The sequence below is a fragment of the Vipera ursinii genome (assembly GCF_947247035.1).
Source record: "Vipera ursinii genome assembly, chromosome: 2".
Classification (NCBI taxonomy): Eukaryota; Metazoa; Chordata; class Lepidosauria; order Squamata; family Viperidae; genus Vipera; species Vipera ursinii.
The window spans coordinates 246648305-246674655 of NC_139513.1; the positions used below are offsets into that span (position 1 = coordinate 246648305).

General features: G+C 38.5%; 1 protein-coding gene across 1 annotated transcript in view; it reads left to right on the forward strand.

Moving 5' to 3' along the window:
• The window catches only part of TMEM232 (transmembrane protein 232), a gene marked incomplete at its 3' end in the record, with an annotated part of 116870 nt that overhangs the window by 53997 nt on the left and 36522 nt on the right, over positions 1 to 26351 (forward strand). The window contains exons 10-11 of the mRNA XM_083353505.1: positions 6717 to 6895; positions 21767 to 22008. Of these exons, the coding sequence (XP_083209631.1) occupies positions 6717 to 6895; positions 21767 to 22008 (421 nt within the window). The remainder of the gene's footprint in view (positions 1 to 6716; positions 6896 to 21766; positions 22009 to 26351) is intronic.

Here is a 26351-nt window from a genome sequence, read left to right on the forward strand (position 1 = left end):
ACGTTACACCTTTGCTCCGCGAGCTGCATTGGTTACCAGTTGTCTTCCGGGTGAGGTTCAAGGTCTTGGTTATGATCTTTAAGTCCCTACATGGCATGGGTCCGGGGTACCTCGGGGACCACCTGCTGCCGGCTTCAACTCCCCTCCGCCCTGTGCGTTCCCACAGAGAGGGCCTCCTCAGGGTGCCTCCGGTCAGGGAATGCCGACTGGCGGCCCCCAGGGGGAGAGCCTTCTCTGTGGGTGCCCCGGCTTTGTGGAACCAACTGCCGGTGGAGCTCCGGACGGCATCGGACCTCCGAACTTTCCGTCGTGGTCTGAAGACCCATTTGTTTGAATTGGCCGGTCTGGCCTGATGGGGGAGCTGGGTTTTAAATTGTCATTTTAGATTGCATTATTGTTTTTTAATTGGGCACTGATTTAATCTTTGTTTTAACTTTTGTATAGTACTGTATTTTTATTTATATGCCCTGTGAACCGCCCTGAGTCCCCAGGGAGAAGGGCGGTATATAAATTAAATAAAACGTAAACGTAAAACGTAAATGGAGGTACTGCCGCTGCTGGAGGCTGCCGCTGGGCCTCCACATGCATCGCCACTTCCCTGCCGGTCTCCCAGCGTATGGACTGTGTGCCGCTGCCGCCGCAAGCTACCATGAGCTCTCTGCTGGCTCCACCACCTCCCAGCTGACGGCCGAACATCCGGCTGGGCTGCCGCTACTGCCGCAGGCCTTTCAGAACTCTACAGATACTGGCGGGGCTCAGGGGGTGTTGCAGCTTCACCACCCCCCTCGTTCCTCCATCGTGGAGCAGCCAGTGACAAGGCCGGCCCTCAGGGCATAAGGATGGGACCTTACCTGGTTTATTTTCCTACTTGGCGGCAGATTGTTCGATGTGGGGAGGGGAGGCCTGCAGGACGTGCGGAGGATAGAGGCAGCGTAGGGCAGCAAGAGATGCTTTGCTAGGGAACATTGCAAGGGGGGGGGGAGGAGGGATTATAAAGGATTGTGGCCAGATGCTGGTTTGTGGCCTGGGGGCGGGGTCCTGTCTCCGGATGGCTATGTAAAGCGCTGGGAGCAATTCACTCCCAGCGCTGACTTTGAGCTGAATAAAGCCTTTTTTGTTGCATGCTCCTGCTTGGTGATTCCTGCTTTCATCCCACGAAGGATGTGTTTGACAGTTCTCTTTACCTTTAGCCCTGCTTCTGGCAAGTATGATGACCACAGGATTTGATGAAACCATCAAGCACATTCAAGAGCCAAATTATCTTTTTATTTGTTGTCATACAGTTGAAACTCTGCAGAATTTTGCAGAAAAGTGTGATATCTGCTACAATAAAATGCATTTTTATATGTATAAAAGGTAGAGAACATTAGTTTAATTTAAATGGATGTCTTTTTTTAAGTGCAAAGGTTTATTTGGGTCTGTCCCATTCACCAGTCTGTGTTGAGGCACCTACTATTTTTTTTTCCATCCAGCACCCACAATTTTTCATCCAGCAATCATTATGGAATAGTTTCTGGCTCTACTTTCCTGAATTATTATTTTTTCATTTCTTTATGTATGTGGAAATAAACAGCTGCTTCCCATACCTGCAAAACAACAGTTCAACTACCTGGTAACTTTATGAGCTTGATCTTATTTTTACTCTTTTTTTCCAATAAAAAGTTCATTTATTTGGAATAACCCCTGACAGATTGGAATTTTCTTTTCCCAGTGAGAAGCAAAGAACTTCATTTTAACACCCTTTGTACTTTCCCCCCAGGCATCTCGTAGCTGCTGGCAGTCAGAAATCTGGTATTTTATATTTGTTCCTTCAGCTTCAGCAATTAATTAGGAATCTTATTTCCCAGCTATTGTACTGCAATGGTATTGTTACTATTATCTCTTGTATTCTTTTTAAAATGTAAACTATTACCTCTTCAGCAAAACATCTGATCAAATGCTGTCTATAAACAGGACTGTGCCCTGTGATTAATTCAGTTACTTATCATTGTAAGTAGGTGTGCAGCTAGAACATAGCCACGTTTCCTCCAAAATGAGTCTTACTAAGAGGATTTACAGTTTAGGTAAATATGTGCAGCAGGAATGGACAACTGCAGTTCCTATAATCCTTAACTATTACTCACGCTGGCTTGGGCTGATTGGGGCTCTTGTTCAACATTGGAGAGTCACACTGCTTATCTCCATGTAAAATTGCAAGTTGATACCTTGGATTGATTTGCACTTCTTCCTGCTTGCCCTGCCTGAGGACTTTCCATTTTGGAAGAGCAGGAGTGACTTTCATCATCTTTAGACCAGCCCTAGGCTGTTGGGAAGGTGACCCCCCCACCTGTGATTTCTTTCTCTGCATTAAAGTCATGTTTCCCCCTTTCTGCCTGCTGCACTTCATTCTATTTTACACAGTGGTCTCAGTTCAATTGGCGGGTATATGCTTTGGGAGGGCAGTCGCTATAGTCACTGCTCTCTGCCTCCAGTGGCCATTTCATGCTGGGATGCCTAACCTGAAAGCCTGGATCTTTCTTGTGGTATGTGCATTTTGATGTGTTCGTGTGTACGTGTGCTTGTATGTTTTCAATGGTAGAGTAATGAAATGCTGCCTGTTTCTTTTCACTGAGTGATATTGATATTGACAAGGCTTTTGTCAAGTTTCCCTCTCCAGCCCAAGTGACAGGAAGAACTGTAAAACTGTTTTAGAAACTGGCACTTGCTCTCCTGGCATAGGTGAGAGGAGAAAAGCAGGGCTTTTTTTCCCCCTCATAGAACGCTCAGAACGGAGTTCCGGCACCTTTTTTGGATGGAACCTTGTAGGGTAGGCAAGGCAGGTTGTATGACATGTGTGAGTTCCGGCACCTTTTTCTTTTACAAAAAAAGCACTGGAGAAAAGAAACAAGGAACCTATAGTTGAGGGCCATGTTAACTGTGCTCTGAGCAGAATCTTGTAATCAGAATGGAGGGAAGGAAATGTAGGAAATAATTTCTTAAACTGGTTTAAATCCCTGCCAGTTTACACACAGGAGACAACTAGCTGAAGGCTATGGTGCAGAAAAGCCCTTTGTATGTTTACTAAAAACGGGGGGAAAAGCAGTGAAGCACATTACCTAAGCACGTACCCTGTAAATCACAGGCATGCTCCTTTCCCTTGTAAAGGACAAGCTAACCCAGTAACTTTCATGCAGCCTAGGCCAGGGGTAGGCAGCCTCGGCTCTTTTATGACTCATGGACTTCAACTCCCAGAATTCCTGGCCTAGGCAAAATGATCAGGAGAGAAGTTGATAATTAGTTTCCACTTCTTGTTGCCAAGATGATTACATTAATATGTTCATGAAGTCACTCAGAGTTTAGCTCACCCAAGGAGACTTTGTATCAATTTTCTAGATACAAAGGACAATTAGCTTACCATACCCTTCACTTTAGCAGAGCAACAGCCAACATGCAAAAAGATTGGTCCTTCCTTCCTTCCTTCCTTCCTTCCTTCCTTCCTTCCTTCCTTCCTTCCTTCCTTCCTTCCTTCCATCCTTCCTTCCTTCCTTCCTTCCTTCTCTTTTGTATGGGATAGGAGATGAGGTAATCTTTCTTTGCCCAGGCTACCAGAAGTAATAATCACTGATTAGTTTGACTTTGCTTCTGAAAGGATAGAGAATGAAAAGTATGAAAAGCTCCTAATTGCTGGATGATTATCTAGAATTCTTGCAAAAGAAATGAAGGGAGGCAAACAATTTCTAAGAACCTAAGGGTCATTCTTCAAATAGGCATTCTGTTAAAGAGAATGATTAATTTATGCTACCTCAAGGTATGGAAACAGCTACTAGTTATGAAGACTTAGAAGAATAATGAACATTTAATAGAGGACAAAATTGTTCCTGGCTGTAAATCATCATGGGATTTTCAGACACTGCCGTAGTATTTAAAGGAAACATTTTTGTGTGTCCACATTCTGATTATGGATTTCACTCCGACATTTGGTTGATAAGATTGGACAAGGTAAGCTCATTGCAGAAATCTCTGGGTTTTCATAGAGCCTGGCTCCCCTTTCCTCTCCACTATCTAGTACCCAATCTTTCCAGCTATTTATGGGAAGAGGGGCTCGCCTGTTTCTCTTCCTGATGTGGGAAGGGATGAGGGCCCCTCCTTAATTCAGCCCTTCTAGTTCACTGAATTGCTTTCTTAATGGCAACGCTTGCCTTTATCCAGGACAATAGTGAGCAAAGAAACAAAACCACTTGGTGCATGAAGACAGCACACCTGCAATTGCACCACAGAAACAAGGCAAATGTTCACTGAAGGTTATGCTTCATCTAGCTAGCTATTAAACGAATCAACCTTTTCCTTCTACAAGGCACTGACGCTGCCTACAACAGCAGCAACTAGGACTGCCCTCCAGTAAGGACAGCAATCTTTGCTGATGCGTGACAAAGTGGTTCGGTGTGGGGAGGCTGCTGTTTGCCTCTGTCCCATTTTGAAGATGGGAGGAAAGCAAATTGGTGAGGCTATGGAAAGAGCTCAGTGACAAGTGAGGGAAAAATAATCATCGCTTTCATATAAGGCATTTTTAACGTTGATGAGGCATTGCTGGCATTCAGCTGGAAATGGAATTAAAATTACAGAATGTTGTGTCTGTTGAGGACTAGTCAATTTATTATGGCATACGCTTTTGTGGACTATAGAGCTCTGTAATGAATTTGTATTAATTTTTAAAATGCCGCATGACTCTTGGCTACTTTTGCTGCAACAGATTAATGAAGTTAACTCATTGCATATTAGACACGTTCTGTTGGCTTCACACAGAACATTTAGAAAAGTTCCATTCAGCAATGCTCATTGAACAAGCAAGGTATTTAGATCAGTGCTTACACCAGTGCTTCTCAACCTTGGCTAATTTAAGAAGTGTGGATTTCAACTCCCAGAATTCCCCAGCCAATGGGTCAAGAGGCTGGGGAATTCTAGGAACTGACGTTCACACATCTTAAATTAGTGAAGGTTGAGAAACACTGTCTTAAACGAATCTCAGCAACACTCCTCTGTAGTGTTAATTATTTCAGAAGTGTGTGTAACTGACCTTTTCATTGTACTGGTAGTGCTTAGATGATTTACAACAATGTGCAATTATAAAATAAATCACGAAAGCTGGAAAATACAGTACAATTATTAGTTTACTTCCATGCAGTTTCATTTCATTGCTTCTTGATCAGCACAGCAGTAGCATTACTCATGAATTGCTTCTTAATTGCACCTTAATTAGTGTAATTGGTGAAACAGTGTTATTTTGCAGTACAATGAAAAGAAAAAAAATTGAAATAAATAATTAACCCCTCTTCCTTGTGGAACTGAGTGAGTGGGAATTGTGAAGTTATCACTAATCACTCTATAGAAATGCTGCTGTTCTGAATTGGAAGCAATAAGAACAAGAAACCCAAAGAAAAAAAAGTTAATAAGCAAAAGCCAATTGTTTCAATTGTTCTTTGAAAGTCAACACTTGATAAGCCACCACTGACATTTTGTTGGTTTATTTTTCAAAATCTGGTTTATCGAACAATAGCAGTAGAAAAGCACCAGAGTATAGATATTAATCATATAATCTGGATTCTTTTTAAACAATACGTTCCAAACTAAGTATCTAAACTGGAAGCAGCCACAGAGGAACTGCTGTTACTTTTACTCCTGTGATAATTTGGCCAGGCCAATGGTGAAAGTCAAGGGGGAGGGAAATAGAGTGATGTTAGCAACATCATAGTGTAAGTTGTGCCACTGTTTCACTGAAAGCTGGAACTTTCAGCCTAATGTTTGAAGGACCCAGGTTGGAGTTAGGAAAGTCTGTTAAAGGAATTGCTGACGCAGAAAGTTGCAGCTGCGATGAGTGTAACAGTGGTGGGACATTACTGCCTAGCAAAGAAAGTTACAAGTTAGAAGGACATGTTAGAAGGATGCTAGCTAAGGCACATAGATTATATAAACTTTGGTAACCTCTTGCTTATTATAATAGTAAAGGACACACCCCTTTTCATAAGAGCTTATTTACATAAATATGTGATGTATGAAGAAGGAGGGTAAAGTAGAAGGAGCCAATCAAAAGAAATGTGTGTCAAGGAACCAATGATTGATTCTTAGGGTGTTAACATCCTTAATCATAGCTATATAAAATTTGTATTTGTCCATTGTTCGGAGTCTTGGCTCCTTTAGCTGCTGAGACCCTTTTCCTGGGATACTCCAATAAAAGAAGCTGAAAGTGCCATTCCTCGTGTCTGGTGGTCTTTATTGACTTTGGTGCCAGGCTAGAACCCATTTTGGGTACAACATGTTGAGATGTTGCTTTTCTCAAAAGCCTGTAAATGCCTCTGGCTGAGGCCTACCTTTGCTGGCAACTCTTTCAAAAGTCATAACATTTATTGAACTATTCTGTGTCAGCAGTAACATCACAACCATTTGTGGTCTAAGAAGATGGCTGCTAGGATACTAGTGTTCTATACCAAAGGCTCCGTACCTATAGAATTACCTTTTAAAAGCATTAGCAGCTAATTGAATTACGTACATGGTTAAAATGCTTTCCATAATTGTTTAAAGGAACTTGACAAGCCTAAATTTGGCCTGAGGCTTGTAGAGGTGTCAGCTTTCTGCTTTTGAAGCAGAATTCTAGACTATGTGGATTTCTTGATTTGATCAGGAAAACATTTCTCATATTTTGAGCAGTCATGTTATGGTACCCTGGTCTACCATTATTTCAGATAACGATCCCTTCTGGGTTATACGTTACGGTGTGATCTACAATCTTGTTATCCTGCGTAGTGAACTCTTGGGAGATGTGAATCGAGAAGGATTAAGAAATGCTGTCTGGCGAACTTTACAAAAACAAAAGGGTGCTGAAAAGGATAGTCGAGTCCTGGATGCAGCAAAAGTAGCAGAGGTAAGCTTGAAATTTAATAGATGATTTAAATCATAGTTCAAATAATGTTATTACTTTAATAGCTCTTTTAGGATTTAAGAAATATTACAGAAACAACCATAACCAACTTGTCATTATTATTAGCTTTTCCGTGTAATACTCCTGTCTCTACTCTCCATACCAGAATCTTGTGAATTGGTTTATGCTGAGAGAAGTCTGGCTCAAAGTCACCCACCCAGCTGGCTTGCATGTCTAAGGGAGGTCGAGAACTCACAGTCTCCTTGTTTCTAGATCAGCACCTTAACTACTACACCAAACCTAGCTGGCATTCCTTCATATCTCTGCAGCTTTTAAGGCTGTTTATTTACTTGTTCCACAGCTTTTGTAACTCACCCCAATTCATAGATTCTCAACAGAATGCAACAAAGCAAAAATGTTTGATTTCTTTTCCTAAACATAGCTTTCACTTATTTCTATTAAATGTATTTTTATTTTTTTCACCCAATGCCCCTAACTTCTTTTTGAATTTTGCATTTGTTTTAGAGGACATGTGGCTAAGGTTGATTTCCTGGTTTGCTTTTCATTGGAATAGGATGTAGCTACACAAATAGCCCTTACTATAACAAGAAGGTGAAAGTGGGAGAATATAGGGAAATGTTATCGCTGTATTCCTGTTTTCTAAAATTTCTGGATTAGCTGCTGTGAAAATAACCATTTCTCACCTTTTGATTGGGCTATGTTTCTTCTGTGAGATAGGCATATCACTTTCCATAATTACATCTCTCTCTCTCTCTCTCTCTCTCTCTCTCTCTCTCTCTCTCTCTCTCCTGACCCCCAGTATAAATCACATTCCTGTGTCCTATAGTTTCAGGGAAGCGACAATAGTTTTCAAACTGCTTACAAACATAAAAGCTTATAGTGCAAATGTAGCTTTGATTTAAATATTTTAGCAAGTGGCAGGACTTGAGGAGAGTTGGATTTAGTGAATTTGGACTGAAGACCACCTGGATATAACAGGCTATAAACTAGAATGAGCATATTATACAGGCATTCCTTGACTTATAACTGTAATAGAACCTGATCATTATGGTTATAAGTTGTAGTGGTCATTAAATGAGGCACTATGTGATTGCCCTGCTTGATTAGCACAATCCCTGCTCTCCCCATTACACTTGTTAAGTGGAACATGGAATGCCTCAGGGATGGGAGAGACCTTGGATGGCCTGGCACAGACTCAGACCTGCAACGACAGCACCTATTCAGCTCACATGTGCCTTGTCCCGGATCTCCCAGGGCCTCCCCCTGAAGATATCCCGTGCTTTGCTTCCTGCTGGCTGGATCCCCCACCTTGGGCTTCCTCTGCTCCTGTCTCACATTAGTCCATTTACCTTTTCCAAAGATTGTCTTTGGGAAAGAGAAGCAGCCAATCTTTGTTTGGCCTTCCTCCTTTCCAGGAGCAGCCCCCCATTTCTGGGAGTGGCAGAGGCTATTTCATGCCATCCCAAATGGCAATTGTGACTGCTCTGAAAAAGGTTGAAGAATGGAGTATTTGCAAATCATTTATTTTGCCCCAAAGCTGTGATCTTTTTCATAAAATACAGATAGATGTATGTATCCAAAGTCTGAATAGTAAAACTGAGATGAGATATTAAAGGATAATCAAGATATTTTGATTATTATTTTTCCTACCTTCGGTTTTTCTTAGTGAAGAAATAAAGAGAAGTCATGTAAACAAATAGAAGAGCATATAAACAGCTAAGTGTACATTTTTAAATTATCCAAAGCAGTACACAGCATTCATATGGAATGAATACTGGACTATGAACAATGTAAGCATTGTCTACAAATATGTCAGAGTATAAAAAGAATGGGGAAGTATGTTACAGACAAAAGTATGCATACCTGGACTTTTTCCATGAGCTTTCTCTGTACTTTTTAGTCATTGGAATCAGCAGTGTTCAAAAGGGGTTAAATTGTTTTGAACAATCAAGTCACCTGGTAGGTGTATGGCCATGTAATTGAACAAACGTCTATGCCCTTTGAAATATTAAATAACAGGCATATGAGAAAAGACAAGCATAATTGACCTACTATATGTTGCTTATTGTTTGCTATCTATAAAAGATTATATCTATATATCTATATCTTAAAGCTAGGTCAGAGGCAGAAACAGGCAGAAATAAAATATATGTTAGCATTTCACAAAATGTCATGTAAGGATAACATAATACTTATGTAAAGGCTGTGGGAGTAGCATATCATTTCCAAACAGGGCAATATTTCTCTCTCACAAGGACAAAAAATGTATATAATGTATCTGAGCATTAAATGTCAGGCAGCTTTAAAGAATGTGTCTCCTTTTGAAAGCAGACCTTATTTTTCATAGAGTTAAATGACATTGGAGAAAAGCAATTTATAATTCCAACAGATAAGGAAGATAAATTTGTTATAATCAGCAAAATTTAATTATACATTAAACATTCTGCCTCTTCTTATTATTTTAGGAAATTAGATAAGAAAGTCTGATTTACTTTAACAGAAAGGGAAACAGGATATTTAAATGTAGCTCTAGAGATCATAGAGATATTTGCCTGCTGATCTCACGACCATAGATATTCCTAAAGAAGCACCCTGTCTGTATATTTGAATAAATGCAAACTATGAGCCAAAATTCTGCTTATACAATGTAGGCTCATCCAGTGGTGGGATTCAAATATGTGAACAACCGGTTCTCTGTGTGGATGCTGCTTCTGGAAGTCCATTCTGGGCCTGGGCAACAAAAAATTAGCTACTGGTTCTGCCAAAGTAGTGCAAACTGCTGAATCCTACCACTGGGCTCATCTCCTGAAAAGAAGGGAACAGCTTATTTGGGTCAGTGGGGCAATTAACCTTCAGCCACTTAAGCTCTAGCAAGTTAAGTTTAGCACAAAATAGATCCAGCCATGCATAGGGTTAAATTCATTTCATCCAGTCAGTCATACTGTGAAACACTAAATCCAGCCAATTAGCCTTACATGGCTAGGCATTCAAGAATGGGAAGGCTTGAAAAAGCAATCTTCCATGATAAAATTCACTACTAAGGCATGTCAGCAGAGAACACACTTTTCTATATGCTGGGAGGTTGCATTAACTGGATTTTTCTTTGTCCCTCAATGTGATTTGAAATTTCATTTATTGTTATTTTAGTTACAATGGTAAAGCCAAATAAGTTTTTGTATTTGTAACTAGGAAAGCAAAAATAGAAAAAATAAAAAAAACTTTAAAGCAATTAAATTTGATGTAAGATAAAGAAAAAATATGTAAATGTCACTTTAGATCTTCATCACAACACGTGAAAACAAATTTGAAAACTCTTCATCTCCATAAGGTTACAAATACCTTTTCTTCCCACAACATCTATATGCTCAGCCATAAATCATCAACTCTTCAGGCCTAATGTCAACAAAAAGTCTACAAAGTGTTACCAGAGCTTCATAAAACGTATTTTATTTTAACCTTGATAAAATCAACCAACTTACATTCTTTCCTTTTACTTCTAACAATCTTCACTTTTCATTCATTCAGATGTTGTAGGATTTGGCCTTTCTTCAATTTTTCTTTTTTCCATTGCAAAGGATTTTTGAGGCTGTAGCTAATTTCTTTTGTAAATCCAGTAAAACTCATTATCTACCGCAAGCCATTCTTCTCATCTATCATTTGCATTTCTACTTTGATTTTCAGTACTTTAACCAATTTAAATCTGCATCAGATTTAACCTCTTTTGGATATAGTCTGTCCATAAAAGCAGATATCATTACTGACATTTCTGACATTATAGATGTTAATGCCTTGCCCCATTCTTTCAAAATCTCATTAGGTATTTTAAAGGTTCTAACATTTTGTGTCATTTTGTAAATCCCTATACTAATTAAAAAACAAAGGCAAGGTCTGTTTGGAATTTTTCACCCCCTCTAGTGACCAATTTCTGAAATCATAACATTCCAAAATTCTGTAGTAAACATCTAAGGGTTCCCAGTTTGTCTGGACTCTTAATTCATGCATAACCCTCTTTATCAAAATCATATTCAGCCTTTTGCTGTTTATTTCAAATTCTTTAAATTCTTATAATTATTTTTTCTTTTGTTTAAGAAGGAAGGTAGATTCACCAGGTGGCTTTTCAAATATGTCACTCCGAAGATCTCTAACAGCCTTAAAATAGTAAATAAGCAATTTCTGAAAGTGATTAGAAAGTAACTCAATGTCTTTTAAAAGGCTTCAGAGCTGTTATGTTCCCCAGTGTTTAAACCAACAAGAGACCGTGTCCTGTGGTCCTTGTGAGAAACAGCCATCAGGAGCACAAATGGGTGATCTTCTGTTCTCTCCTTGTCTGGAGAGTCGAGAGTCTTGTCTATTCTGCAGTACTTCGGTCTTTGCCATGATCATTGTCTCTACTCTCTGCAGAGACATGTTTATTTCACCATGCCTTCCAGGTTTTTTTTTAATTGGAAAAAGCAGGCTCTTTTAATACATTGTGGCTGGGATTTGGGGAATTATAAAGCCAGAGGAACTAAAAGTGTTCTTTTAATTCTTCCAAATCACTATCTTAATAAGAGTGGAAAGAAGCAGTGTTTTCTCTCTGCAGGGCAATGCAATATGGGAGCCCTTTCATTGTATATGTATACTAGAACTATTTTTTAAATTTTCTTTTCAAGTTTTATTTGAGACTTCTTAGTCTAGAACAAGAGTGTCAAACTGCCAGCTTGCGGGCCGGATGCGTCAGTTGGAAGCTGCGCCCACCCCGTTGCTGGCAATGGGAAAACAGTCCCGATACGTCACGTGACGTCACGTGATGTCGCGAGTTTCACATGTCTGGTCTAGAACTAACTAGAATTGTGTTTCTCAGCCTCAGCAACCTTAAGCTATGTGTTGACATAAGCTATGACAACTCCCAGAATTTCCCAGCCAACAAGCTGAATTTGGTCCACGCAGCTTAAAGTTGCTGAAGCTGAGAAACACTGACCTAGAAAATGTATTACTAGCATCCATAGAATATAGTTGAAATGGGCTTTAATTACATCCTAATTAATACAGAACAGGTCTTAATTGTCTTTCATGTAACACAGATGAAAGTGCCTGAGAACTTTCTCAAAAAAACTTGTCTTTTTTGAAGCTGACATATCACATTTTCTCTTTTTCACTTTATAAAGCTTAGTTTCTCGCCTCCGATTCATCTTTTTCTTACTCATTTGAACCACTTTCTCTGAATTTCTTCAAAATGTGATTCCCAGAATTAAACATAATACTTTGGATGCAGAAGATAGTGGAATTACTGCATCCAAAGTTACTATTAAGCTTGGAAGAAGCACTAAGAGGATGGCATTTTCTTAATGCTCCATGAAATTACCATAATCAGCCATGCACATTGCATATTAAAAGGTCTGACTGAAAGCAGCCTGAAAATTACTTTAGCATTTCAGCCTGTTTTAAGCGTTGTGTTATTAATCTCAAACTCAGAAACCCCAAACTAAGATCGTTAATTATTGGGCTGAATTGTCTATAAACACATCTTTATCTGATTGTTAAATACAGTCAGGACCACTAAGTGTGAACAGACCAGGTTGATTTGAGTGGGGAACAATGTCTTCTGGCTGCCTGCCCATTATACTGCTTGTATCTTTGCCAGTATTCTTTTTAAAAACATACAGTCTCCTCTTTCTTTTCATTGTTACTGTCTGCCACCTATTGTTTTCCCCCCCATTGTTGTTGCCTCTGTATTCTTGCTGCTACCACTGTCAGTCCCATTTATTTCTTCTGCTTTCTGCCTACAAAAAAAAAAAGTCAGAATTATAGGTGCCACTACATTTCAGGAATTCCTGTTACTGATGCTTTGGCAAAGAACGTAGGGACACAACAGACCATTTTACTTGTTCAAAAAAAAATCTGTGCTTGGTTTCTTTTACATCCCAATGAACTACATCTTTAAAATTTTGCACAGAAGAGAGTAACTTTATTACTGGATTGCTGATTTAGTTTTCTTAATGTTTTTGATCAGATTAGCTGTAATTCATGAAAAATGTAAAATCTGAAAAACATAATTTGTGAACCAAGGCCCTTTCATACAATCAGTTTATAGGAGGATAAGGGAGTGATTGTGACTCATTTCCTGTAAGGAATATAGACAGCTATTTCTTAAATAAAATGATCCTTTTGTATAAGCTTAATTTTCCCTGTAGCCATGACATGACATTTGGAAAGGCCTTTTGTGAGCTAAGACAACATAGTTGCATCCGGTCTTTCAATGAATCCTTTCCTCTCAGCACACTGGAAGACTTAATAAAGAAATATGATTTCTTATTGGCCAATTTGCCTGAGACATGAGCCAAGATTAAAATCAGGTCTGTAAATCCTTTGATATCATGCAGTGAAATGGCTCTTAAATAATAACATGAATATAATTTTTCCTTGCTAATTTTTCTAGTGGCTGTTTATTTTTTTGATATAGTTTATTCTCTCTCAGAATGCCTCAGAAACAGGATCAGGGGCCATAGACATACATGGGATATAAAATATGGCTGTTGTCATCATTGCTATGGGCTCATTTATCACTGAATATTTTATTGTTGGGAGGATGTAAATGACATTGGCATATTTAAAATATCAATTTATCCTCTGATTAGAGGATATGATTCTTTGAATGCTGACCTCAAAGTGCATACATACATACATACATACATACATACATATATATATATGTTTCAAATGTTAACTCTTTAGATTACCTTGCTAGGCCCCAAACATGGGGCAAATCTTTATTTCCTGTTTTCAGCCTATCTTGAAGGCTATCGAACAGGCAGTAGTCACACTGGACAATTCATATATTTGTGTAAATTACTAACAAAGAATTAAAGGGAAACTGAGATGCATTTCTGACTCCTTAGTCATCATCAGTCAGCCATACCCTTCTGAGATTCGAACCATGGGCTGATTGCATATGAGGCAGTGTTATTTGCCTCTAAGCCACAAGGTCTCTCTCGCTCTGTTAGCTTTTTTTTTTTTTCTGCAAGGGAAGATATGTTTCAAATGTTAACTCTTTAGATTACCTTGCTAGGCCCCAAACATGGGGCAAATCTTTATTTCCTGTTTTCAGCCTATCTTGAAGGCTATCGAACAGGCAGTAGTCACACTGGACAATTCATATATTTGTGTAAATTACTAACAAAGAATTAAAGGGAAACTGAGATGCATTTCTGACTCCTTAGTCGTCATCAGTCAGCCATACCCTTCTGAGATTCGAACCATGGGCTGATTGCATATGAGGCAGTGTTATTTGCCTCTAAGCCACAAGGTCTCTCTCGCTCTGTTAGCTTTTTTTTTTTCTGCAAGGGAAGATATGTTTCAAATGTTAACTCTTTAGATTACCTTGCTAGGCCCCAAACATGGGGCAAATCTTTATTTCCTGTTTTCAGCCTATCTTGAAGGCAAATAACACTGCCTCATATGCAATCAGCCCATGGTTCGAATCTCAGAAGGGTATGGCTGACTGATGACGACTAAGGAGTCAGAAATGCATCTCAGTTTCCCTTTAATTCTTTGTTAGTAATTTACACAAATATATGAATTGTCCAGTGTGACTACTGCCTGTTCGATAGCCTTCAAGATAGGATGAAAACAGGAAATAAAGATTTGCCCCATGTTTGGGGCCTAGCAAGGTAATCTAAAGAGTTAACATTTGAAACATATCTTCCCTTGCAGAAAAAAAAAGCTAACAGAGCGAGAGAGACCTTGTGGCTTAGAGGCAAATAACACTGCTTCATATGCAATCAGCCCATGGTTCGAATCTCAGAAGGGTATGGCTGACTGATGACGACTAAGGAGTCAGAAATGCATCTCAGTTTCCCTTTAATTCTTTGTTAGTAATTTACACAAATATATGAATTGTCCAGTGTGACTACTGCCTGTTCGATAGCCTTCAAGATAGGCTGAAAACAGGAAATAAAGATTTGCCCCATGTTTGGGGCCTAGCAAGGTAATCTAAAGAGTTAACATTTGAAACATATCTTCCCTTGCAGAAAAAAAAAAAAAGCTAACAGAGCGAGAGAGACCTTGTGGCTTAGAGGCAAATAACACTGCCTCATATGCAATCAGCCCATGGTTCGAATCTCAGAAGGGTATGGCTGACTGATGACGACTAAGGAGTCAGAAATGCATCTCAGTTTCCCTTTAATTCTTTGTTAGTAATTTACACAAATATATGAATTGTCCAGTGTGACTACTGCCTGTTCGATAGCCTTCAAGATAGGCTGAAAACGGGAAATAAAGATTTGCCCCATGTTTGGGGCCTAGCAAGGTAATCTAAGAGTTAACATATCACACACACACACACACACACACACACACACACACACATACACACACACACACACACGTGTGTGTGTGTATGTGTGTGTGTATGTGTATGTGTATGTGTATGTGTATGTAATACATATATATATATATATATATATATATATATATATATATATATATATATATATATATATATATATATATAGGGACGCGGTGGCTCAGTGGTTTAGGACGCTGAGCTTGTTGATCAGAAGGTCGGCAGTTTGGCGGGTCGAATCCCGGGTGCCGCGTAACAGAGTGAGCGCCTGTTACTCGTCCCAGCTTCTGCCAACCTAGCAGTTCGAAAGCACGTAAAAAATGCAAGTAGAAAAATAGGGACCACTACGGTGGGAAGGTAACAGCGTTCCGTGCGCCTTTGGCGTCTAGTCATGCCGGCCACATGACCACGGAGACGTCCTCGGACAAGCGCTGGCTCTTCGGCTTTGAAACGGAGATGAGCACCGGCCCCTAGAGTCGGAAATGACTAGCACGCATGTGCGGGGGAACCTTTACCTTTATATATATATATATATATATATATATATATATATATATATATATATATATATATATATATATATTGCAAAAGTTACGAAGATTTGTATTTGAGATAATCTTTAAAGCAAACTCAGATTTGTATAAACTGATAATTCATAAACATGTAGTAACATAGAAGCTCTATCTATCTTATTTAATACCATCCCATTCTAATGTTGTGAAACATTAATAATTCTGAATACCACAGAACTACACCCCTAAGTAGTATAGCAATAAGCCCTGAAAAGGGAGAACAATATGTGCTCCAGCATCACTCATCTGGAAAAAAACTAGAGATGTAATTGGTAGATAATGGGGACAGGGTCTCTCAGAAGTTTAGCTATAAAGATATGACTAATTTCATATTAGTCAAGTACAAGGGATTACTGGAAACTTTGGAATTATTCCAGAAATAATCTGAGCAAGCAGTATGAAATATCGTGTAGGATCACGTTTAAGTATGCAGTCTGGCTTGGAAGAGGCTGGGACCACTTCCATCTGAAGGATGGTTGGGAGACTATAAAAAGAAAGCTGTAGAATGTTATCTTTCATTTTCTCCTTACATAACTAGTTATCTATTCTACCTTTGCTTAGATACCTGAAATAGAACTTGCATGATCATGCAATCTTATCATGTGCCATGTCTCTTGAAGATGCTGATTTTCTTTCTCAAGCTGTCCTATGAAACTCTGAAAACATTATGTAAGGACTCTTCATGCTATTCTTCTTCCTATATGTTCCACTGTCATTGCTAAGATCACCCATACTTTTTCCTATAGGTCCATAGTTTCCAAACTGTGATTGCTATTGGAGGTACTGCAGCAAACTTGCAGGACTGCTGCAGGATATTTCAAACTTTTTAAGGCAAAGACACAGCAATATTTGACACTTGTTGGTATTGTGTGAACTACTCATTTGAGGTGGTTCACAAAGCTGACCTAGGGGCACCAGATAAAAATAGCGTGCTAAAAATTTAAATTTGAGAACCTCTGCTGCAGATTATTTAGATCTGAATAACAGCATTTTAATACAGTTATTTTTCAGTGGACTCCTAAGGGGATCTTGGGAAACCCCAATGGTCCTTGGATCATAGCTTGAGAAACACTGCTATTAAACATCTTTATGGTGTTTAATGTTAATATTTGTTTTCTTCTCGAATGTGTCAGAAAATTATACCTTGATTGTTTTGGTGATTTGCCATTAAATTTCACTAACACATTTTCAGTGGATTTTAGGATCTGTAAAAATTTCTAATATGTCTTCAAGTCAATGTCTTTCTATGTTTTGTTTTTAATTTCAATGTCTTCAAATGTCAATTTTCAAACTTCAAGGCCTTCAAAGTGCAACTGACCGTTGAATAAGAAAAACAAGTTAGGGTCTTAGTTAGGGTTGTCAGTTACCGTTTTTTGAACACTTTTTTTGGGGGGGGGGAGTGAGGAACATTACTATATATTTTAAACTTAGTCAGAATAGTTTGAGTTAGTGATGATTCCTGGGAAACTTGGAGTAACAACTTGGCTTTTATGAGCAGTCCTAAAGCATCTGGTGGAAACTGAAGAAGGATCATGTCTAAGTGCTTTCTGCCATCTGCCTCACAATACACAAAACACTCAGATAAAGTGTTGTTTTTTCTTCCAAAAAACGATATCTCACTTCTTATCTGTGACAGTTCTTTTTTGACCTTCTCTTTCTGGTTATTATAGAGAGACTCCTTTTTAAGTAAATCCTTTTACTTTTATTCCCCCAGCCTATTTCTCATTCTCTCTCTTGGTGTGGTCACTGCTGAAGTGAGCACAAAAGAACAAAAGCTATAATGAATACTGGTGAAAAATGAGCTCATCTCAAGGGTCTTTCCCCCCCCCAAGTGATTTTACCCATAATTTGAGAGTGGCTGTTCAAGAAATCCTATCATTATAGAATAATACTCAATGGCAGATGCTGCTTCCCTCAGTCACAGCTTTAATGCCGATAGTACTGGATGCCATTTTCATCCCTGGATTCACTCTTGAGGGTTACCCCATGGTACACTGGAGTTTATTTTGGCCACAGAGCAGATAGCAGGAGCGTTCTGGCCTGGTGTCTTTCCATAAGGAATGTCTCTAGTTGCCATGTTTTTGCCTACTTCTCTAGAACACCATCTGTGAATTTTCCATTCTCACAATAATTCTGTCTATTTTCTATGTGCAGAAATGATGCCATGCTCTCATTGTTTGGAGCCTTATTTGTGGCTATAAGCTTCATTCTCTCTAATGTTAGAATGCCATATGCCATTCTTTGGAGTGGGTATTCGAAAGCCTTGGCTGTCTAAGTTAAGATGTGAAGAACCATATGAAAAAAAAAATTAAATGAAGTGCATTTTTCTCTTTCTGAGAGAACTCTTTCATATGGGTATTGTCCCAGTTACAGTATTGTCACTTATAGTGTGGAAGAAATTCTGACTCTTAAATGATTTGGGAGATGAAACAGCATGACTGATTTCTCATACACTGAGCCTTCTGGGGAAATGGAGTCATCTAGAGTTGAATTCTAAATCCAGACTATAACTAGTTTCATAACTTAAATTTCTAGAATCATAACTTACATTTCCAGTCACAGAAATCATGTCAGTTATACTCATATTTTCCCCAGTGATAGCATATTGTTTGTGCCTGGAGCAGGGAAGACAGCTGGATCCAAAGTAATAAATGAGGAACAACTGGACATTCATCACACCATAAACTGTTCAATAAGACCAGAGTTACTTTATAAAATATGACTTTACTTATTTTTTGTTTCTTATTCTGAAAAACAAGAATATGAATTAGCCACCAAGGACTGATTTGCCTATTTTTATAGTAAGTGATGTCTTATCACTTATTTTTTTTGTAAAACATTGTGTTAAATGTCATCTGGCAAAAGCTCTGTCAGTGGTATGTATTTTATGGTAGCTGTGCAACATGTATGAATGCAGCCTGAAAATTTGAAAAACGAGAGAAGAGGGATGTACCTGGGATTTGAATTATGGTTGGTTGAGCAAGATTGGCCACCTTAAATGGAACATGATGTAGATTACAGACTTTCTCAAATGTTCTGGAAATAAAGAAACAAACTATTTTTGGATATCCAGTTTGGAAGTACGAATAAGTGCCAAGAATTATGTCAAGCTTATATCTATTCTTAAGCTAATCTCATAAAATTTGGAGAGAAAACAAAAAGGGGATAAAAGAGACCATTTTTCTATTAGCAAACCCAGAAGCAATTTTAAATGCTCTACTAAAAAGAGTAGAAGACAAATCAAATAGGATTATCTAGTGCTAAGAGAAGGTGGATTCTGGGAAATACAATCTCTAATTAATGCTCAACATTTCTTTTGTGCAAGATTTATTGTTGAGTTACTTATCTTGCTATTGCAAGATAACCCACCCATCCCAAACTAATCCTACTATATTTGAAAATTATTGAAATCTGAAATAGTAGCATAACATAACTGTAATAATAAGTATGTTACACCAAAATAGAGATCTTTTGTATTTAAGGATACTTTAAGTTTTTTTTAAAAGCATTTCCTGTGTACTATTATAAGGGCTAAAAGATTTAAAAGGAAGCCTAACTGACTCATAAAGGGTTTCCCCCCCCCCAATGTATTAGTATAGTCATCAGTTATTTCTAGTATTTTAAACTCAGCTTGGAAGAAAAATCCATTGTCCTTCTAAGAATAACAATGGAGCTGGTTAAAACACTGCATACACTTTGAAGTTAAAAGGTTCAGCTATTGTAACCTAATAGGGTTTTGTCCAAAAAGTAAAGGCATCTTATTTAAAAATAAGGTGTAAAATAAATAAGTAAATAGCATACAATAGTAAATACGTAAATAATATATAATAAGTTCATAGTATAATAAGTAAATAGTATCTAACAGTGAGTAAATAAAATAATTACATCTCTATGGATTTTATTTAGAAAAAATATTGTCCAGATTACTATTGTGAATCCAGACAGTAATTACAGTAAGAAGTAATTACAGATAAATACAGAGAAGTTCCTTTACCCACTTGGTTGATGGGATGTCATATATTTTTATTTTCCTCTGTAAAGTAAATCAAAGCAGTTTTATTGAATTCTGTGTATGCCCACTTAAACCTTGACTTCAAAAAAAGAAATATTTCACAAAAAAGAGCATAGATTTGCATACTGTACATATGCATTCTCTCCCTCTCTCTCTCTCTCTCTCTCTCTCTCTCTCTCTCTCTGTCTCTCTGTACTTTAAGAAAAAAAACCTATGTCATCACAGTATAATTAAGAACATGATGAGATCACCTGCTTGCCTGCTCTGTGGCTTGTTCAGATGCAGATTGTTGAAAGAAAATTGGAAAGCCCATATTCTCTCTTCTTCTAATTCTCCATATTTAAACTGGGTCTGGCAGTCCCTCGAATGGTAATCTTTGCTCTGAGAAGAATGTTGTATAGCTATAATGTATCCTAATAGCAGCTTGATTAAGCTTCCTTAATTCTTGAGAGGTTAAGCACTTTTGCATATAGCTGTTAGCATGCCCAGGATCTCTGGAAATGGAAGTAGTAATTCCAAGCAGTAAATAAATAAAGGTAAATGTTGCCCCGCACGTGCGTGCTAGTTGTTTACGACTCTAGGGGCCAGTGCTCATCTCCATTTCAAAGCCGAAGAGCCAGCGCTTGTCCGAGGACGTCTCCGTGGTCATGTGGCCGGCATGACTAGACTCCAAAGGCACACGGAACGCTGTTACCTTCCCACCGTAGCGGTCCCTATTTTTCTACTTGCATTTGTACGTGCTTTCGAACTGCTAGGTTGGCAGAAGCTGGGATGAGTAACAGGCGCTCACTCTGTTACGCGGCACTCGGGATTTGACCCGCCAAACTGCAGACCTTCTGATCGACAAGCTCAGCGTCCTAACCCACTGAGCCACCGCGTCCCTATAGTAAATAAATAATTGCATCCAAATGAGGGCATAGACAGTGTAGAAAAAGAACTGTGCCACACAATCCATGCCCACTTCTCAATTCATTCTAATAAGACATAGAATCTCCACATGGTTCTATTTAGACACATAAATCTCCTTTCTCCTGGATTCCCCAAATATGACAAAAGTGCAAACTCCATAGGAAAAAAACTGTGGCAGATAGAAATGAATCTCAATACAGATCTTAATGGAAGACTGGAACTGACCACTCAGCATATAAAAAATTTGCCACAGTGTTAATCTTTAAACTACCTTAGTGCCTATTTTGATGTGAATTTTAATATATTGTTAATCTTTTATATTCTATATATTTTTAACTATCTTGGTACTAGTCAGAGCAGAAACAGAATAAATCAAATATGTGGATAAACATAGAAACCTAGCAACATCCTAAAATATGTGCTGCCACCAGCACATAGGATGAGAAATATGAATTGCAATATCGACAAAATATCTCAAAATAGGTCATTTTGGAAATATTTTGGGGAAATTGTTGATTTGTGCTAATTAATAAATTAGTGATATTAATAAACAATTTGTGATATTAATAAACAATATCAATATTAGCATTTCAAATTAAGCTAAATCTGATTGGGCTTCAAAGAACAGAAATGAGAAATAATGTTATACTTAACACCTACTACATGACATCTTTTGCATCCTTCCTGAATAGAGCATCATTAGTAAATTAAAATGATGTGTCTCCTTTGGGAAAGCCAGTGTGGAATAGTGGTGAAAGCATCAGGTAGAAATTGTGAGACCATGAGCTCTGGTCCTGCTTTAGACACAAAGCCATCTAGGTAACCTTTGGCCACTCACTCTCTTTCAGCCTTAGAAAGAAGGCATTGGTAAGCCACTTTTGAAATCTTACTAAGAAACTTGCAGGCAGTTGCCAGGAGTCAACAGTGACTCAAAGGCATTAAAAAAAATCAAATCTCATTTGGTATTATATATACAGCTCAACTTGCCCAGTAATTTCTTGTTTCAGGCAATAAATAGTATATTTTTTTTCCTCTAGGTTGAAACCAAAGGTCAAATAAACACTTCCCTTTCATCAAAAGAGCCATCAAATTTTACCTATCTCTTGTCACCCCAATGCATTGGTTGGAGAGTCACTACTGCCATGTGCCATCACCTCTTGCCACCCATTGGTCCTAATATACCTTTGTCTCATCTGCCTAAGAGGAAGCCAGTATTATTGCCGCATCAAAAATTGGAGCCAGTGGTTACAGAGAAGAAAAACAAACGCTTGTCTTTAAGGTATGAATTTCCGGGTCCTACTTATTTAAGTATTTAATGTGTTTTGATATCCTTTTAATGCTTCTCATTTTCATCCTCCTCATGGCTTATAAGGTTTTGGAAGGAATATCTGGAAATTAATTAATTGGTATGGATCAGAACTCTGGATGAAGTAGAGATTTGTCTACTTTGAATAAGGTTTCTTTTCTCTCTCTCTTGTTTCACCTTTCTGCATGATTACTAAATTTAAAACTGGTCTTTGAATAATGAAAACATCAGACATGGCAATATCTAAGATTAAAGCTTTTAAAATTTCTTTTGAGAATTCATTCAAGCAAGACAGTTTGAGAAAAGATAATGATAACCCAAGAAAAATAAATGAGATACAGTATATTAATAATATATTCATGGCCTAATTCTGACCGTAACTGTAGAAGAGATTCAAATACACTATTTTAATCCAAGGATTAAAATGTATGTTTTCATCTCAAGGATGATTATGTTAATGAATGTATTTATTCTTCCTGACTATCCCAGGAACATCCTCCCAGAACATTCTTGTGGTTCAGAATACATTTTTTCTTGGAAAACTTGCATTTAATTATTTGATCATACTAAATAATTTGTTCACATTCATCCTCCATGCTCATCTTTCTTTCTTCTCCTTTACTTTTCATTACATATTGACATTCAAATTGAAGCCCTTGAAGGATGTCGATCTGTCTATCCTTTTTAGTCAGATTTATTGGCTCTCCCTAAATTAGTAATCAGAGCACACTATTTGGCAGCCGGGTCTGTATTTTATGGAAACAAGGACAGCAATTGATGGATCAATATTGTATTTATTTATTTTTAAGATTTATAAGATCACCCAACTTTTGGTAGCAGACAACATAAACAAATAAATAATTAAAAGAGAGAGAAAAAATAACAATAAAATACAAAGTATACATGCAAAATGTAAAACATAAAATCATGACCAGTGATGTCATTTAAAGGGGACGGGGTGAGATTTCGGAGTTGTGTGGTTCTGTGATTTTTGTTCCTATAGTTGTCTTGGTATACACCTGTAAAAAAAAATATTCTTGCTTGAATATGGAAAGCCCTGTCTTTAGTTCTATGACATCATTTCTGATGTCTTTAGAAACCATAAAAATAGATTCAGGAATTAGCTTAGTAATGAGTATAGGTTACTTGCCCACAGATATAGCCTGCCGATTTCAAGGTGGATTAGTTTTGCATTTGATCTTAGAAGGATGTGCTTAAGAACATATTAAAAATTTGATGATGACCACATGAAAAAATTGGATAGAGGAATGTAAAAACTAGTCAGCGCAGCAAAAGCATGAATCAATACACAATTGAAAGTGATTTAAAGAGAGTTTGTTACATGATTTGGTAGTGACTATGCTAAGAATTTTGGTGACAATTTAGCAGAGAGCCTGGACACCTGTGTTACATTATTAGGGTACACAAACAACCTGTAAACTGTATTTGTTCATCTCTGATTAAATTGATAATCCTATGGTAAGAATATCACTAGAGTTTTGCAATATTTTGAAGTCTCACATATCTTTGAAATGAAGACCACTTATTACAGGTCAAATAGCAGTGTTCCAATATCTCAGGGGCTGCCACAAAGAAGAGGGAGTCAAGCTATTCTCCAAAGCACCTGAAGGCAGAACAAGAAGCAACGGATGGAAACTAGTCAAGGAGAGAAGCAACCTAGAACTAAGGAGAAACTTCCTGACTATTAGAACAATTAATCAGTGGAACAATTTGCCTCCAGAGGTTGTGAATGCTCCAACAGTGGAAGTTTTTAAAAAGAGATTGGACAACCATTTGTCTGAAATGGTATAGCACGGGTGTCAAACTCGCCATGTTATGTGACGTGTCGCGACGTATCACGACTTTTTTTGCATTGCTGGCAATGGGGTGGGCGTGGCTTTGGTATGATGAAACCGGACCGTGGGCTGGCAGTTTGACACCCCTGCGGTATAGGGTTTCCTGCCTGAGCAGGGGTTGGACTAGAAGACTTGCAAGATCCCTTCCAACTGTGCTATTGTGTTGTACTGTAAATATGAAAATATTCTAGACTAAATTTTGCTGGCAATTAAGTAGCTCTTCGTGTGAATATCAATCAAATCAATTGAAATGATACTGACACTGTCCAAATGTTGATTAGATAAACTGTACTATAATCAAAATGGTCTGAGGTACAAATTTTGTTGATGGTAAAGCAACTCCATTGTCATTCTATTCAGGTAGTCCTTGAGTTATGATTGCAAATGCGATTGAGATTACCATTGCAAAGCAATGAGGTCATAAAGCATGATGTCACATGATCACATTGGTTAGCGATGGCAGTTCAGGTTGCTTTTTTAATCCAAGACATGTGGGCTATTACAGGTGAAACTCGAAAAATTAGAATATCGTGCAAAAGTTCATTTATTTCAGTAATGCAACTTAAAAGGGGAAACTAATATATGAGATAGACTCATTACATGCAAAGCAAGATAGTTCAAGCCGTGATTTGTCATAATTGTGATGATTATGGCGTACAGCTCATGAAAACCCCAAATCCACAATCTCAGAAAATTAGAATATTATATGCAATCAATAAAACAAGGAGTGTACATAGAACAATATCGGACCTCTAAAAAGTATAAGCATGCATATGTACTCAGTACTTGGTTTGGGCCCCTTTTGCAGCAATTACTGCCTCAATGCGGCGTGGCATGGAAGCTATCGGCCTGTGGCACTGCTGAGGTGTTATGTAACACCAGGATGCTTCAATAGCGGCCTTCAGCTCTTCTGCATTGTTCGGTCTCATGTCTCTCATCTTTCTCTTGGCAATGCCCCATAGATTCTCTATGGGGTTCAGGTCAGGCAAGTTTGGTGGCCAGTCAAGCACAGTACCCACGGTCATTGAACCAGGTTTTGGTGCTTTTGGCAGTGTGGGCAGGTGCTAAGTCCTGCTGGAAAATGAAGTCAGCATCCCCATAAAGCTCGTCTGCGGAAGGAAGCATGAAGTGCTCCAAAATCTCCTGGTAGACGGCTGCGTTGACCCTGGACTTAATGAAGCACAGTGGACCCACACCAGCAGATGACATGGCTCCCCAAATCAACACAGACTGTGGAAACTTCACACTGGACTTCAAGCATCTTGCAGTGTGTGCCTCTCCATTCTTCCTCCAGACTCTGGGTCCTTGGTTTCCAAATGAGATGCAAAAGTTGCTCTCATCAGAAAAGAGGACTTTGGACCACTGAGCAACAGACCAGGTCTGTTTTTCTTTAGCCCAGGTAAGACGCTTCTGATGTTGTTTGTTGTTCAGGAGCAGCTTGACAAGAGGAATACGACATTTGAAGCCCATGTCCAGGATCCGTCTGTGTGTGGTGGCTCTTGATGCACTGACTCCAGCCTCAGTCCACTCCTTGTGAAAGTCCCCAACACTTTTGAATGGCCTTTTCCTGAAAATCCTCTCCAGGCTGCGGTCATCCCTGCTGCTTGTGCACCTTTTTCTTCCACACTTTTCCCTTCCACATAACTTTCTATTAATGTGCTTTAATACAGCTCTTTGGGAACATCCAACTTCTTTTGCAATTACCTTTTGAGGCTTTCCCTCCTTACGGAGGGTGTCAATGATGATTTTCTGCATAACTGTCAGGTCAGCAGTCTTCCCCATGATTGTGATTCCTACTGAGCCAGACTGAGAGATCATTTAAAGGCTCAGGAACCCTTTGCAGGTGTTATGGCCTAATTAGCTGATTAGAGTGGGACACTTTGAGCCTAGAATATTGCACCTTTTCACAATATTCTAATTTTCTGAGATTGTGGATTTGGGGTTTTCATGAGCTGTATGCCATATTCATCACAATTATGACAAATCACGGCTTGAACTATCTTGCTTTGCATGTAATGAGTCTATCTCATATATTAGTTTTCCCTTTTAAGTTGCATTACTGAAATAAATGAACTTTTGCACGATATTCTAATTTTTTGAGTTTCACCTGTAAGCAGGAAGTGGAGGGAGTTTCAGGTAAGGAGCAGGGGTGCTGCAGAAGGGACGGGGAAAGATTTCATGTTCTGGCTTTAGTAAGTAGGAAGAACATTCATGCAATTGGCAAGCTAATTGCAGGCATGCTAGAGATGCTTGGGAGACAGGAGCATTTTGGGAGCAATATGTTTGCAGCGAGGCTTGTAAGAACATCAGGAATGCTTGTCTGGAGTGATGGTGACAGAGTGGAGTCAAATGAAGAAGAGTTGTGGAAGCAGGAGAACACATGCACCTGTGCACAACAGCTTACTAGTAGCTAAGGAGATGTTATAATCCAAGTTGACATTCTTTAATCTAGTGCAGGGG